The 16,525-nt window shown below is 53.1% G+C and overlaps 5 protein-coding genes across 5 annotated transcripts; 2 read left to right on the forward strand and 3 right to left on the reverse strand.

The window, feature by feature from the left end:
- Positions 1-1,660: 1,660 nt before the first annotated feature.
- Positions 1,661-3,129, reverse strand: BDQ94DRAFT_185097 (PXA domain-containing protein; the record flags this gene model as incomplete). The annotated part of the gene is made up of 2 exons (XM_026774792.1): positions 1,661-2,530; positions 2,610-3,129. The coding sequence occupies 2 exons, from the start codon at positions 3,127-3,129 to the stop codon at positions 1,725-1,727; spliced, it is 1,326 nt and encodes a 441-aa protein (XP_026620228.1). The 3' UTR covers positions 1,661-1,724.
- Positions 3,130-3,415: 286 nt separating this feature from the next.
- On the forward strand, positions 3,416-5,590 carry BDQ94DRAFT_154306 (uridine-cytidine N-ribohydrolase). The gene is made up of 5 exons (XM_026768277.1): positions 3,416-3,541; positions 3,591-3,598; positions 3,680-3,884; positions 3,954-4,270; positions 4,365-5,590. The coding sequence occupies exons 1-5, from the start codon at positions 3,490-3,492 to the stop codon at positions 4,905-4,907; spliced, it is 1,125 nt and encodes a 374-aa protein (XP_026620229.1). The 5' UTR covers positions 3,416-3,489; the 3' UTR covers positions 4,908-5,590.
- BDQ94DRAFT_185099 (enolase C-terminal domain-like protein) lies at positions 5,010-6,317 on the reverse strand (the record flags this gene model as incomplete). The annotated part of the gene is made up of 2 exons (XM_026774793.1): positions 5,010-6,086; positions 6,142-6,317. 2 exons carry the CDS (start codon positions 6,315-6,317, stop codon positions 5,111-5,113), a joined length of 1,152 nt encoding a protein of 383 aa, XP_026620230.1. The 3' UTR covers positions 5,010-5,110.
- Positions 6,318-7,138: 821 nt separating this feature from the next.
- Positions 7,139-9,821, forward strand: BDQ94DRAFT_154308 (vacuolar import and degradation protein-domain-containing protein). Its single transcript, XM_026768278.1, has 3 exons — positions 7,139-7,384; positions 7,587-9,144; positions 9,199-9,821. Exons 1-3 carry the CDS (start codon positions 7,361-7,363, stop codon positions 9,387-9,389), a joined length of 1,773 nt encoding a protein of 590 aa, XP_026620231.1. The 5' UTR covers positions 7,139-7,360; the 3' UTR covers positions 9,390-9,821.
- Positions 9,612-14,853, reverse strand: BDQ94DRAFT_185101 (putative histone deacetylase complex subunit (Hos4); the record flags this gene model as incomplete). The annotated part of the gene is made up of 4 exons (XM_026774794.1): positions 9,612-10,076; positions 10,164-10,488; positions 10,975-11,196; positions 11,248-14,853. 4 exons carry the CDS (start codon positions 14,851-14,853, stop codon positions 9,952-9,954), a joined length of 4,278 nt encoding a protein of 1,425 aa, XP_026620232.1. The 3' UTR covers positions 9,612-9,951.
- Between the last annotated feature and the right edge of the window lie 1,672 nt (positions 14,854-16,525).

The following is a 16,525-nucleotide window of genomic DNA, read 5'->3' on the forward strand; positions in this document are numbered from 1 at the left end:
AAAAAAAAAAAAAAAAAAAAAAAAAAAAAAAAAAAAAAAAAAAAAAAAAAAAAAAAAAAAAAAAAAAAAAAAAAAAAAAAAAAAAAAAAAACAATGAAAATGGAGTGGAAAAACGATAATTAGGTTCGAGGTAAGGCAGTCATCCCGAAGGGGAAAGAAACACAAGGAGTTAATAGTCAAATCACACGGGGAGGTCCGCAATAGCCCCGAGGTAACAGTTGACATTTGACAGAATCTCAGACTGTGGAGAAGCGGTTTGCCCCATCGGGATAGTACTGACGGCCACACTCCGATAAAGTGAGCAAGACCAGTAGCACTAGAAGAGGGATCTGCTTGGCTAGGGGGCAGTACAGGAGCTTGGGCCAGCCATTGGTGCGAATGGAGATGCTGCCAGTGGTGAAGATGACGACAAGGTCGCGGACTGAGAGCACAAGCGCCTTGGATTTTTTTATCCATCCAGCGACGGAGCAAAGAAAGATGACGATTCAGGCGTTGTTCGGGGGAAACCCAACCTGGGCCCCCTCCGGCGTGTCTGAACGCACATAGGGGCCCGGCGAGTCATAGTCGGGATTCCATCTCAGAAGACAGAAATGGGGGCGAACTAGGTGATTGATTGGCTCGAAAATGGAGAACAGGACGAATTTCGCCCTATCCATGCAAATCCCCAAGTCGTAAAACCGTTCCGCTCAACCAATAGGTGCCTGATCGTCATGATTCATTTTGAATGCCCATTAGCGTCGGTCCGTGGGCCAGGACCTCGACTACGCCCATTTCCAGGGGCAGGGATGGGCAATAATCGCTCGATTTGACTTCGAAGGAAGTAGCCAACTAGCTGGTAGTGCAAAAATTGCTTTTTCCTTTGCGGTTTCCCCTCTAAATCTTTGTGCGATCGATGCCGCGATCATTGTTTGACTGCCCCTCCGACCAGGTTGTGCACGACACAAAAAAGAGAGCTGGAGCTGGACGGGACGGAAGGGTCGGGCCAGCCCACGGCCCAAATTGACAGACCCATTGACAGACGGCAGCGGACTTGCAGACCAGACCAGAAAGTAAGTAGTAGTTCGGTATGTCCGAAGACACCCCAGTCCCGGATGGCATGACCAGAGGATGTCAAAGCTCCTTCTTTCTCCCCTCGGGGGGTGTGGGCACAGCCAGCCAGCCAGCCCGCCCGCCCGCCCAAAATGCTAGCCAGCAAGCAATTTAATCAACTGGAAATTGATGTCTGCAGAACTGGCAAGCCAGACGAGAGGCCGGTGTCACGTAACGGACGGTACACGTCTGGTAATAAAACAATACGCGCCGGTCACAGTTGGTAATGACAGGACGGCCAGGGGCTAGACGAATGAGAGTCGAGAAGACGAGCGCGGGCGGGGGCAGCCATCCACCAGGCGATCAAGTGATCGTTGCAGCATGCGCGCAATGCGCATCCCACCTGCATGCTCCTGCTGGCCCGCCGTCTTTACTCCAATGGCTTGCTTCTCAACCACCGCACCAGCGGTCTCTCTGACCGTCACTCTCGCAAACACATGTGTAGATCATGGTTCGGAGATCCAACCGTACCGCTTCTCCACAGTAGGGACACCACATGCCCCTTAGGGTCGCGCCGTCTGGCGCTTCGAAACACCCATCTGAATCCAACGGCCATCGGTGGCCTGTAGGAGATTGCTTGCGAGTGATGATGGAGGGGGGGAGGGTTTGAGAAATTTCAAATCGGGATGTGCGACTCACCTATCAAGAACACTATCCGTATCACCCAATCTACCTGGACCGGCCAGGATCAGATACTGGATCAGTGCGAGCATTCCACACAGCCAAGGCATCCGCTGCGGCACATCCATCACTTGCGAGACCATGCCATACAACCGGTAGTCCAGCACCGGGCGCTTCTTGGAGGTTGCGCACGAGGGGGGTCCGTCCGCGTTGCTGGTTGGAGGGCATGGTGTCAGGGACGCAGTAACCGGAGGTGCGGATGCAACGCGAAACAGGCCGATCACAATGAAACGTAAAGTCACGTAGATCATGTAGGCATATTGTAGCGCTTGCCAGATCCAGTCGGGAACTGGCACTTGGACGTGGGACGACGAATGACCTTCCGTGAACGCTTCTTGAGAGAGGAGACCGTACTTGTGAAGTCGGGATCGTTGACCCAGGGTTGCAGTCGCTACATCCTCCTCCTGTTCGTTGCGCCCTACCCTGTCGACCACCTTCGTGATACTGTCCCACAAGAACCATCCTTCGCTGATTTTCCCGGCCACTGCATTGCCCAGCACAAGATCTGCCAAGATGTCACCGAGCAGAGTTCGCAAAGAAGCATTTTCCAGGTCCTCCGTGGGGAGTAGCACCGCTAACATGCCGTGGACCAATAGTTGTCGATAAATTGATTCGTTTTCTCTTTGCTGCGCAACAGCTTGAGCATCTGATGGGTCGGGGATCGGTGAGAGGCCTGGATGCGGATTTAGAGCATGATAAATCTCGCGGAGCGGAGGAGATATCGAAGATTGTTCTGATTGCTGCTTTGCTAGTCTATATGCTATGGACGACCGAGGGCGCGGTCAGCTCATGCACTCATGCAACCCTTAGTGGACGTTTAACAGGACGCAAGGTCTTACATGTAACGTGCCTCTCAACGAGAGCAGGAATCTCATCAAGAAACAGCTGCGCAACATCGATTTCGCGCAACCTCTGCTCAAGAGCGCGGGTGCAGTGCGCAATGACCTGAAGGAGTTCGCTCACGATCACCTGATCCGAAGTGATCTTTGAGTACCAGGTGAACACAAACTCTTTGACGATGATAGCAATAAGCGCATAAAGCTGACGATCTACCTCATTTGAGCTCGTTAGGGGAGGCAGCAGATCTTCCGGAGGTTGAGGAGTAGTGGCACCCCCATGGTTACCAGCTTGGGGACATAGGATGCGTCGAATTAGAGCAATCGTCGCCTTGTCGCTCGTCGCATTAACCGGATCCTCTCGACTAGCATATTTGACTGGTTGCGGGCGCGTCGGAGCTTGGGAAAAAGACTGCAGGGTCGGAGATGAGGGCACAGCAGTCGACTTCGAGCTGGAGGTGGTTGGACCAGCTTTGAGATGCGACAGCGGATGGAGGCCCGGGCGGAGAGGGTCGCTGGTCATCTCATCGCAGGAAAGCAGGCAGAACGGGAGCGAAAAGAGTAGACCGATATGATAACGAGTATGTACAGGACAGAGACAAGAACCAAGTCGTCGGAGAGAAAGGCGCTCCGGATGAGAATGCCATCAGGTAGGAGAAGCAAGAGCAGCAGGCCGCGGCAACTGCGACGGACTTGGAGGGATGACGCTCTGTCCCTTCCGTATCAGGAAGGTAGGGCTTAGGGCTGACATAGCCCCGTGTCCGCTGATAAGGCTTATCGGCACGGGGTTTTCTTATCTGCCAGCAATCCCCGCAATCGCCTTTTCGCTGGCATCTCGGCCTCCCCTCCTTTTTCTTTTATTCCCTCTAGATCAGGCTTTAAAATGGCTTCTTCAGTGGATACGCCAATTCCCTTGTGGCTGGACTGTGATCCGGGTAGGTACTCCTTCTTCATCCAAGTATAACCACGCTAACAGGTCCTCAGGCCACGATGTGAGTATGACCTATGACTCAGGAGAAAATCAACACATGGTATACAAGGTTAACCACTGAAGAGCTTTGGCATTTCTATAGGACGCCTTCGCCATCCTTCTTGCTGCACACCACCCCTCGCTGAAGCTTCTCGGTATCACCACCATCCACGGCAATGCTTCACTGGAGAACACCACCATCAATGCCACTCGCGTCTTAGAGGCCATCGGCCGGCCAGAGATCCCCGTGTACCCCGGAAGCAAGAAGCCATTCTGCAGACCCGCCCTCCATGCGCCCAACATTCACGGTAAGCATTGCTCATAATTGTGTTTCCCTCAAAGCAGGAACCCTTGAGAATAACTTTTGCGGAATGTAGGTGACTCTGGTCTGGACGGTACCGACCTTCTGCCCAAGGCTTCGACGGCCCCAATCACAGACAAAAACCCCATTCTGGCCATGCGGGATGCCCTCATGGCGCACCCCAAGGGCACACCATGGGTTGTTGCAACCGGCACCCTGACCAACGTTGCCCTCTTGTTCGCGACTTTCCCGGAGGTTGCGGAGCACATTGCCGGTCTGACCATCATGGGTGGCGGTGTTGGTGAAGGATTCACCGATGCTCCCATGAGCAGACTCAAGGGACAAGAGAACAGAATTGGCAACGTAACGCCTCTTGCTGAGTTTAACATCTACGTATGTTCCCTATACTACTACTACCCCACAAGGCAACCCTCTCTCAAGCCACCGACCTCCTGTATCTACCATCACTAACGCCATATAAAATTAGTGTGACCCCGAAGCTTCCCAAGCTATCTTCAGCGACCCAGTCGTCGCATCCAAGACCACCCTGATCACTCTCGACCTCACCCACCAAGTCCTTGCCGACCAGAGCGTCCGGAACCTCGTCCGCCACGGCGTGGACGATGCCTCCGTCCAGCCCACCACCCTGCGTCAGATGCTGTACGAGCTCTTGATCTTCTTCGCTAACACTTACGAAACCGTCTTCGGTCTTTCCACTGGTCCTCCCCTGCACGATCCCCTTGCTGTGGCGGTCATTCTGTCGACCCTGAACCCTGGCTACGCGAAGAACCACCCCGACCAGGTCCTGAAGTTCGACGACCGCGGCGGAGAGCGCTTCTCCGTCAATGTCATCACGGACGGACTTCATGGCACTGATATTGCGCTGGTGGGCTCGCTGGGTCGGTCTGTGGTTGAGGCGAACCCCAATGCGGTTTGCATTCCTCGTGGTGTGGATCTGGATGCGTTCTGGAATATGATCAACGACTGCATTAAGCGGGCGGATGAGTGCAATGCGGCAAGGAAGGCCTAATGATGATTTTGCGGCATGTGTTATGCGGGACTTTTCTTCTAATGGCGATACTGATTTTAGAACATTGAGAAATTTATCTCGATGAAGAGTACATAGATTTATTAGATAGAGGAAGCACTGCATAGCCCGTTTCATCATGTTGTTGTATATGTCAATACCGTCCATTCACGCTATGCTAGATACGCTAAAGGATTTTGAGCAAACTACCACTCCCGGATCCCTCCATCAGGTCCAAAGAATTCCTTAGGCGGCCAAGGTTCAGAATTGACCGCCAACTGCCTGACCAGCTCCTCGTTCACTTCAATCCCCAATCCCGGTGCCGTCAAAGCATCCACGTATCCATCCTTAACGGTGAACACACTGGGATCCTTGACATAGCTAGTGATATCATATTCGCCCGCTTCCGTATTATAGTGCATTCCCAGGCTCATCTCTTGAATGACAAAGTTAGGGGTCGCCAAGTCCACCTGCATACATGCCGCCAAAGCAATGGACCCCAGGGGGCAATGCGGGGCAATCGCAACATCGTACGTTTCCGCCATGGACGCTATGCGTCGTAGCTCGGAGATGCCTCCGCAGTGAGCGATATCAGGTTGGAGAATGTCGACGCTCGCGTCTTCCAGGAAGCGTTTAACGTCCCAGCGACTGTAGAGACGCTCGCCAAGGGCAATAGGGCAAGAAACTTGATCTGATAGCTGCTTGATCGCTTCGGGGTGTTCAGAGAGGAGCGGCTCCTCCAGGAAAAGAGGGCGGTGCGGCTCCAGGGCTTTGGCGAGCTGTTTGGCCATTGGTTTGTGAAGGCGGCCGTGGAAGTCGAGGGCTGCGTCTAAGCCGAGAGCTTTGACGGCTTTCAGTCGTTCAACGGAGGAGTCCAACGCACGAGGGGAATCGAGCCAGTTGATGTCCTCAGTGGCATTCATCTTGATGGCTTTGAAGCCCTGCGCGAGACGAGCTTTCCCGGCCGCTTCGACATCGGAGGGCCGGTCTCCTCCAATCCATGCATAGACGGACAGTTTGTTCCGGACTTTGCCTCCGAGGAGCTGGTAGATGGGGACGCCAAGTCGACGGCCCTTCAGATCCCAGAGTGCGATGTCAATTCCTGAAATGGCGGACATGAAAACCGGGCCCCCGCGGTAGAAACCCAGACGCCAGGCCATTTGCCATATGTGCTCAATGTCACTGGTCACTCGAGGTTAGCTGCATGGCTTGCCCAACAGGGTTGGTGGATATGTACTCTGCTTCGTAGCCTTGAAATCTCTTGCATAGTGCATTCAATGTGCCTTCGACGGCCTCGGTATGGCCTTCTAAAGTACTTTCGCCCCAACCGCATTGGCCATCTTCGTCGACGATCTTAACGAAGAGCCAGCGGGGAGGGACGCGGAAGTACTCGATAGACTTGATCTTGACCATGATGCTGGCGAGGGTCTATGTTTGCTGGTTGATGATGGATCAATCGCCTGGTGGACTGGCAGGTACATCACGTAGAAGACACAATGACAATAAGTACTATTTATGATCGTGAAGAGGAATCGGAGTTGCTCCGTCTACCAGGCCGAATTACCGACAACTTGGCTCCATCACGAAGGGTATGGATAGATGGGTCTCGCAATGGTGCAACTTGGCGACACGGCATCCGATCGACCAAGGCCAGACCATGCAGAATGCCCAGGAATGAGAAGAGATTGGCTTTGGCTTGAAACGCACCGTTAAAGCCATAGTGGACTCGGCTTATAGACGGACGCTGTCATCCTGCATTAGTCCACATGATTTCGGGGCGTGAAGTACTCATTAGTGGAGTCGAATGAGAATCCCTTGCATGTTTTGCGAAGATGGATGATATGACCGTGCAGGACTTTTCTCAGTTGGAGATAAAGTGAGTAGCCTCCGTGGGTGTTGTAATTATCTAGATGCTTTAGTGGAGTATCACTATGGGGCACATCCGGGGATCTGTCCAGGCACAGGTCCCAGCTTCAGGGGATTGAAGGGATGAATCCCGTTGTATACGAGGAATGGCGATGAGTTCAGGGACAAAAATGTAGACATGGAAGCAAGTCAGCAAGTATAATGAAGGCATGAAGTTGGCATAAACATTGTGAGAAAGTAAAGCCAAAGAAGTAGCAAAACGAGAAGTCGGCGAGGGGTGCCCGATTAGGCAATCCAGTGACCGGCGGCTTTTGGATTTGCTTTGGAATCGAACTTCCTGCAAGTCAAAACCTCACTTGTTCCTCACTTTCTGCTGCTTCGGCATCGCCGCTCGTCTCTTGCACCCTTCCAACGGTCGGGAATTTATGTTCACTCGCCCCCGCTCTCTGTCTTGAGCTGCTATTTATCGGGGATTTTCTTTCTCCTTGGACCGACTCCTGGTGGATGCGCTCTTGTATTGCCCATCTTCCTCCCTGGCGGACTGCCTCTCCGCCGCCACTCGATCTACACCCATTTCTTTCACTCAGATCATGCCCCCCGTCAACTCGCCATCTGTAAGTTTTCACTACTTGCTTTGGCCCTCCGTGCATGTTGATTGTTCCTGCGTATCCCATACCTCGGGACGGTCGCCACTTTGACTTTGCGCACGACCGTGGGATTGAAGTACCAAGCCGATGTTGTGACGTTGCCTTGCCTTACTCAGTTGATGCTATCGACAGATGAGCTTCCACTCTAACTTTCTCTCCTTCATCACAGGATCCCCCCGCTCTGTCGTCTTCCGCTTCTTCTTTTCGGCCTTTGACCGCGCTCTCCTTGCCTGTTCCTTCGCTCCCCGCAGCCGTGTCCGATGACGCTCATGATGATAACGTGAGCTTTCTCCGATCTCGTGTGCGCTCCCCACCAGACTCGACCTCTTCACTCAGTCGCCAGCGCCGACGTCGACAACAGACCGCGTCCGACCTTGATCTAGAGCCTATGGAGCTGGACGACCCGTCTCACTTGCGCATCGAAATCAACCGCCGCATCCCTATCGTGCGCCGTCAACGCGACACTTCCGGCAACCCCAACCCGACTAATCTCCCCAACTACGAAGGTCAGATGTCGAATTCACGCTCGGTGTACGGCTGGGCTCCGGCCTCTGATGATGACGACGATGATGTAGGCTACGAGCCGCTTCACGAAAGTAACACGATCTCATGGTTCGGCCGATTCTCCGATCGCTACGCAGCTGCTCGTCGCCACGCGCGCCGGGATGCCGCCGGTCGAAGTCCTCCAGCTTTGCCAGACGAACCTTCCGATAGCAGTCTCATTCGCCAAAGCGATCCAGCCCTCTCGACAACAGAGGCTTTCCTACAGTCAGTGCGACGCCAACAGCGGGGTTCGCGGACGCGCGCGCGGGCGCTTCACGAATATTTGTTAGAGCGGGAACGAGCTTCCCAGGAGTCAGATGAAAGTCGAGAGCGACCAGGTCCTCCATCAGCCTCACGAGCATATCGCTTCCTTCCCAGTGCCCGGGGCGAGTCGCAACGATTTCTGACTCACAATGACCTACGCGCTCGGATAAGCGCTCATCGACAGTTACATATGGACAACCCTCCAAACCCACGGCTGAAGGAGACCATCCTATATCTGGATCGCCTGCGGTACTCTACCTCGTTTGAGGAAAGCCTCACCTCAGCGGCGGCAGGGGGTTTTGTTCATACTGATTTCCTCAACGGGAACGAGGATGACTTTATCCTCGACATCAGTTCGATAGCGCCGCCGCCAGACAGTTCATGGCTTCGTCCCGGTATGGTCTTTTCGGGGTCGCAGCGGGCTGCCAGCAGTGCGAGCTCGCTTTTTGCACAACGAGGGCTCAGCCCGTCCGCATCCCAGGACCCGATGATTGTCAATGGGAGTGACAACAGTCGCATCAGTGTATATACCACAACAGGACGACGGTACCTGGCTAATAATATATACCACCTCGGAGGCGGTAAGGACGAGAACTGGCCGGTAAAGGTCACCATACATAGTATCAACCCGGACGATATGACGCTGTCGGGTACCATGGAAGCATACAACATACCGGACAAAACGACCCCGGCGCATGATGCACATATCGTCACATATCTAGAGGGGGAGATTATTGATTTTAACAAACACACGCTCGAAACGAAGAACTTCAAGGCAGATGCGGAGATTGACAGTACATATTGGCGGGAGCTGCAGCCATTCAAGAACTTGAGCGATGAGGAAATGACGCGGAAACTCGTTAGTCGGAAGTGGGTAACGGAGCAGTTATCCAAGCAGTGGATACTGATGAGATGGAAGGGTGAGTTTCGATTAAGAGAGAGTCTTCAAGATAAAACTAATATAAGAGCCTTAGAACGCTGTTTCATCACACCCACCGACTCCCGACAAGGACTGACGATTTCGGGATTCTACTATATCTCACTGAACCGGCAAAGTGGCAATATTGAAGGGTTATATTACGATCCGGGCAGCTCGCCATACCAGCAGCTGTCATTGAAGCCAGAGTCGAAGAAAATGGTGCGTCCCTCATACGGGTTCCGCTAACCTTTGAACAACAGCCTACGGCACAGCTGTCTGTTATATTCGTATCATATGTAAACTGCTAATCTTGGGCTTTGCTTTATCATGGCGTTGGACGGGACAATGTTTGCATAGCCGGGTGTTCTTATACCAGTATCAGCATTCATTGTCAAATTGTGCAAATATTACCCCAATTACATTACATCACTCTACACATTGTGAATCTACGCGCTCCTACCACCAACCCCCTAAGGGAAAGAAGAAACATTAGAGTACCATGATCCGTCAATTGTTTGATCCACGTCATCATAAAGAGACACCCAAATCGTAGCTAGATACAACAGGTGGGTAATATGCAGGTAGCAAGAGACACGCGCAGCAGTAGCAGCACGCACACTCAAGAGAGATCCGTAGCCCGTAAAACCGAATTCACAAACCCCGTCCCTCCCCAAAGATATCCCTCACCGCCGACCACATACAAAACCCCCGCGGACCCCACCACCGACCGAACCATACCACCCAGGGGTAAAAAAAAAAAAAGGTGAAACCCCTACCACAACTCAGACTTCATGGAAAAACGAGCAATTTACTGCTCAGTCTGGAAGTAGTTAAGGAGGACAGAGCGCTCCTGGGACTCCTCACCCCAGTCCTTAACGACGACGCAAGAGCAGTTGACGACCTTGCGGGCGTTACCCTCACGGTCGAGCTGGCCTATACCACAAACCCCAATTAGCAAAATACATCACCCACACGACCCCCGCAAGGGTCAAATCTTCAAAGGAACCAAAGGGTACTTACAAAGACCAACCCACTCGCCAAGCATCTTTCCATCGGGGACCTTGATGAGGGGGATCTTGTGCTCGGAGCAAAGAGCCACAACAAGCTTCTTGTAGGCCTCCTCCTCGCAGCCCTCGTTCAGGACACACATGTGAGCCTGACGACGGTCCAGGGCCTTAGCGGCCTCGCGCAGACCACGGGCAAGTCCGTCGTGGATGAGAGAGATACGGAGAACTCCCTTCAGGGCATCCAGGACGGACATCTGGCCACCGGCGCCAGCGTCGGCCGAAACCTCGACCTCATCGGCGGCGACAACGGGGTTGGATTGGGTCTCTTCTCCGTCCGACTGTATTCATTTAATATCCATTGTTAGTATATTGTTCGTGGTGGTGTTGTTGTGTATATTGAGGGGAGAGGAAGGGAGGGGGTGGGCGCACCATTTTGAAAGTTGTGTTGTATGACGAGATGTCGGATTATCCTCAAAGAGTCGAGGTGTTTGTTCTTGTATAGACTAGTAGGTGGTGGTGCTGGGCGAGTGGTGCGCGCAATTTTGGGCTACTTTCTCGCTAAATGTGTGCCCTACGCATTAGTCATGGTCACGTGCGATGCGATAAGGTTAAAGTTGTATGTCACGTGATGTGCATGTTTACTGCGGTGCTACTACTCAGCGACCTTTTTTTTCCATATACTACGAGTATCGCTACGAATATCACTACAGTATCAGACTGGTTTATCCAACATCTCACATCAGGTATCATAGTCATACATCAAAGATTTCACCTGTACAGGCTAGCGTCAAGCTAAAAGAACGCTGAAGCACAAACAATTAGACGTATGTACTAGGCCGGCTGTGTCCATAGCCGTTAGTCAACCCATTTCCTCCCAAAAGTCCGGGCGCCTCCTCAATCGGCGTCCCAGATATATGTCCATTAGCCTGCGGCAGCTCAAGCACTGGCTGCGGCTTAGGTTCCTGATCAATATGCATCTTCAGAAAATGTATGTCCAACCCATGAAGGTGCGGTATGTGGGGAACGAGATCCATGAAATCAGACAGCTAGATAAGTCAGCGGGTGCTCAAGCAATTGGTTTGTCAGGCTCAACATACCTTAACCCAAAATACATGTTCCATCTCGAAGTATTTGGGTCGTGCTTCGCAGTCTTTCTGCATGATCTGTTCGAAGGACGAGCTAAGAAACTCCGTCTCTTCCGCTTGAACCAGCATCCTTCGTGTGACACGCCACAAGTTCATGCGCTGCGTAGGTGTCGCATTGCGCTTCTCCCATGTCGCGTATTGAGATAGCTGAAGATCATTCGTCGCCAGTAATGGTGCGACGAGGTAATTCGGAACCCATCTTTCCTCAGCCACCGCCGGTCCGCAGGACGGATCAAGCTGTTTCGTCTCAGCTGTCACCACTGGCATGAATTTCTTGAGCCATGCATGACTCTTCGCCAGTGGATCATTCGAGCCCACGAGGTTTGCTGCAGCTCTGAGTCGACTGGGGAGGGCGTCTCGCCGGCGTTGTTCCTGCTCTTCCTGCTCCCTGCGCAGTTTAGCAAGGCGCTGCCTTTCCTGTTCGAGGCGCCTCTGGCGCTCGTCCTCGGCTTGCTTAATCCGCCGTTGCTCCGCCTCGTTCCGCTTGCGCTCTTCCTCTGCAGCCTTCTCCTGAGCAATACGAGCCTCCCGCGCCACCCGTTCTTCCTCTTCTACTCGAGCCTTCTCCGCCTCTGCCGCTAAGCGTTCTTCCTCTGCCTGTCGCTCTGCAGCTTTTCGGGCTTCTTGCTGCCGACGCGCTTCGGCTTCAGCTTCGGCTTGGGCTTGAGCTTGAGCTTGAGCTTCGGCTTCGGCTTCAGCCTTGGCTTTGGCCTCAGCCTTAGCCTTAACTTCAGCCTTAGCTTTGGCTTCGGCTTTGGCTTTAGCTTCAGCCTCCGCGGCGCTTGTTGATTCCTCCATGGGAATATCTTCTAACCCTTGAGTCTCAAGTTTCTCCTGCTCCTCCTTCACAAGGTTCTTCTCTGCTGCCCTAGACGGGATGTCGGGCTCCCTCGATCGTTCCCGTTTAGGCTCTGTGGCCTGAGTATCATCCTTGTGACGGGCAGGAGTCTTGAGATCTTCCGAGGTTGGATGGCTCTTCTTCACACCTCCGTTGGTAATGTTAGGTGTGCCGTCCTCCGACAACACACGTCGTTTTTTCTTTTGAATATCGCGCGAGTGCCGTTCGGCATCGGTATCACGAGATCGAGGTCTATCGGGACTAACACTGCTGCGTCCGCGTTTCAAATGCGGCGGTCCAGGTCTGGAAGTGGCGGGTTCGGAAGGATCGGGGCGCGTCTTGGTATTCTCGTCTCTCCCCGACATGGACTCGGATGGAGGTACACTAGGAACTCTCCTTTCACGGTCTGGGGGCCGTCCAGCAATTAGCCGTCTCCTCTTGGGCGCCTCATCGCCACGAGTAGATTCACCGTCCCTCGCAGAAGATCCCTTGAACCGAGCCGGCTCCGAACGCGACGCGTCCTGGTCACCGGCTCCAACATGGGCAACCTTCGGGCGAGATACGCTGGACTTTTCCTTTCCATGAGTCATAGCTTCCCTCCTGCGCTCCTTCGAAATTGTATCCTTGGACGAATCCCGGCGGCCAGGGCTCGCCATTGCTTTCCTAGGCCGACCTCCCGGAGACGGTAATTCTCTGCGACCGGTTCGCTTGCCTTCCTTCTCCCTATCACGCACTCGCCGTGGTGATGAGAATTCGGCTTTGCGCTGCTTCTTCGTCCGGATATAGTCGTCGTATGCATCACGCAGAAGATCATATTCTTCCTCCCAGTTATCAGGATTGCGCTCCCGAGACAATTCGAAGTAGGTACGGTCCTTGTGCAGACGACGAGTCGGATTGAAACTTGGTTGAGCAAGGAGCAGTTTGATGACGGGAAGGTTGCCTCGGCCAATCGCTGCCAACATAGGGGTGTTGTATCCCGGCTTTTGAGAGGCGCCCGATACGGGATCAGGATCAGGATCCGCATCGCCCATGCCAAGTAATAGGGATAGCACTTCATCGTGACCACCCTTGGCTGCGGCGATCATAGACTCAGGATCCGCTCTTTGCCCGACATTGAGAATGTTGGCAACTCCAGCGATATCGCCCTTGGCAGCGAATGCTTGTAAATTCTCTGGTGTAGCCTTGGTCCACAGCAGGTCATTCCGAGTAGCCTCGCTCCTGACACTTTTCCGCTTGCTCGTGATACCAGCATAAGGCGGACTTCGCTGTCCACTGACCGGTGGCGATTCACGTGGACTATTAATCGCAACCCGACGGGAAGATGTTTCCCTATTCCCAGAACCAGTTTGCTCTTCTGAGCGACGACTCGGGCGTGGGTTCGCCTTTGCTTCCTCGATAACACGCCGGATCTCGTCGTAGTCCTCCGAGTCTGAGGGGATCAAATCACTGGGCTCATCGCCTTCAGCATTGACTGCGCGGGGATTTGCACCGGCCTGAAGCAAAAGCTTGACGACATCAAGATGCCCGTTTTCGACAGCATCTATCAACGGCGTATCCCTGTCGATATTCCTGGTCTCTACCTCACAGCCAGCGTCCAGCAAAAACTTAACAATGGACGCACAACCTTCCAGAGCGGCGATTTGTAGTGGCGTATTGCCCGCATTGTCGGCCACATTGAGATCCTCTGGTCGTTCAGCATGTCGAGCCATGGCTACTTCCAACTCCTGGGCGGCACAGGCACGTGCAAGTCGCGTCCGGCCATTTTGGTCGCGCTGTTTCTTGTGCCCCATAGGCCTTGCGGGAGACGCCGACGCACCATCCACAGATGCAACCTTCCGTACATAGGCACTGGGCAATGGAGACCCGCTAGTAGATGAGGAGACGGACTGTCTGTCTTCGGAACTCTGCCTTGGCACCCCAGAGATGAGCGGGGTAGGTGCCTTCCTCTTTCGTTGCAGATCGCTGCTGAGCTGAGGGCCGGATGCTGTCCGCTTGTGAGAACGAACTGGTGAGACGGATCGATCGTTCGGTGTCGGGCGAGGTAGAGAAATCCCGTTCAAATCTCGTCGCTCCCGGTCGCGGGGGGCTGCCGAGTGATGTTGACGTGCATTTCGACGAGCATCCGCCTCCCCGTCGACACTCTCGCTGAAGCTGCGCTTCCTTGATGTTCTGGGTGCGGATGTGATCGGATGGGACGATTCGACTCGACTGGGGACCGTCTGGGGTTCCTCGGTCTTCTCTATCTTGACTATGGGGGCAGGTGGCGAGCCAGCCCTCCGCTGAGGGCTAGCCGGGCGCACCGGACGGTCGCGTTCACTGGGCACATCATCATCATCGTCCGCCGACTTCCGCTTTCTCACTTGCAAATCATTAGGAGGAAGATCGCTCTCAGCGGCATCAGCATGGTCATTTGCATCATCACGTCGTTTCGGTTCATGTTTTATGAACTTCCGTCTCTTCTCAGGCGACAGAGATTCACGGCCCGATTGGATTATGGTTTCTGCCTCCGAGTCAGCCTTGGGGCTCGGTGGCCCATCGCCGTCCCCGACAGCAGGATCTACCTCTTTAGCGGGAGCATCCACTTCCTGAGCAACCGGGGGAGTGGTCCTCTTGGAAGGCGGGTGACCCAAGGTAGACTGGTGGTTCACCTTGACAGCAAAAGCGCTTTGTCCGGCATCCAGGGAAGCTGGCAGGGAGGAGACAGCCTCAACATCACTCATAGCGGTAGCACTCGATTTCTGGGGGTTCTGCTCGTCATTTTCGGGGGCCGTGGCGGACTTGAAGACCCGTGGTCAGATACACCAGCAGTTGCGCGCGGAAGCTGGTGCTCGACCACGCTAGACGTAGATAAGTAGTGACAGCTTATTCCTTTCACCGGACGAGAGGAAAGGTCAGGGCGGTAGTGAGCGAGAGCGAGAGAAGGGTGAAGAGGCGGATTGAAGAGTGGCGAGAGGGGACAGAGGAGGGTGTAAAGGTGGGTGGTGAAGTCAAGAGAGAAAGTAGCGACAGGATAGCAAGTAGTAGGGAATTCGGTCGGGAGGTGTAAGAGGAATAGAAGAGGTAATTAATCGGACCAAATGAAGGAGGAGGGGGAGGGAGGGGAGGAAGAAGAGGGGAAGAAAATAAGAGTCAAGGAACTAAGCGGAGGGTTTGGATGGAGAGTTGAAGGGGGGTGGGAAAGAAGTTAAAGTCGAGAGGACAGAAATAGTGGAAAGAAAGAAAAAGATGAAAGAAGATGGGAGAAGTTGAAACGGCCGACGGGCACTGGGATGGGCGAAATTACCAGGTAATGGCGGTCCCGTAGTGGAAGTTGGTAGCAGGACCAGGGCGGTAGGAGTAGTTCGCCGTCCGTGAAGTTAGTTGGGTCTTAGTGGGTGGTTAGTGAAGATTTCTGGAGGATCCGGAGGGCGAACTAGCAACAGAGGAAAAAGGGTAAAATAAAAAAAGGATTCGAAATAATCAGAAATTGTTATGGAAATAATTGTGACTTGAAAGAAAGAAAAACTTAAAGAAATAAGAATACGAATAAGAAAATAATATGGGATTAAATGACAACAACGGCAGCAGCAGCAGCGGCAGTGACAGTTAGACAACAACAATAACAACAGCTTGACAGCATAATCATAATAATGATGATAACAGTAATAATAGTAGTAGTCACTTAGTGCTCCCGTAGTTACTGGACTAATCACGCACTGGGGTGGAAAAGACCCCGAGGGATGAATGATGATTGCTAGGAGTCATCCGCCGCCGCAGCCAGCAGCAGCAGCAAGCAAGCAGAAGAAATCAATCGATCGTTAATTAGTTCATCGTTCGAGTCGTCATGGTCATAGTGGTCATTGTGGTCATAGTATTCGCCCCGGGAAACTTACCACCGGGGGGGCCTTGCCATTTGGCCACCAGCGGAGCGAATGCCTTTCGCTAGTTGGTTAGTCATGGATAGTCAGTCCCCCAGTCTGACCAAGTACGGTACAGAAAATCAGGGTATTGAAATCATTTCGCGAAATTGAGGGGTCGCCTGCTGTTCATGCTGTTGCTGCTTCATGCTGCTACTGTGGCCTATGGAAAGTGTGGATTAAATTGATAAATCGATCAATAGATAGCTGGGGATGTGACAATTCGTGACCCGCCAAGTGAAGGACTTACGTTTGTTCCAACATCATGAAACGGTAAGTGATAGGCAGAGTCAGGGAGCAGTACTCCCGTAGAGGGCCGGTTAACGTCGATTATTACAACATTGCCGTTTCCGCAAGCTGAAAATACAGACGCAGACGGGATGTATCTACCCTATAACCAGGTACTAGTTGCAACTATGACACCTTAGAAAGATGGAATGGATGGAGACCAGTCCAGTTCAGCTACTGCTGACCAGACTTGACTTACCTTCCTTGA

Source organism: Aspergillus welwitschiae (assembly GCF_003344945.1).
Source record: "Aspergillus welwitschiae strain CBS 139.54b unplaced genomic scaffold BDQ94scaffold_65, whole genome shotgun sequence".
Taxonomy (NCBI): domain Eukaryota; kingdom Fungi; phylum Ascomycota; class Eurotiomycetes; order Eurotiales; family Aspergillaceae; genus Aspergillus; species Aspergillus welwitschiae.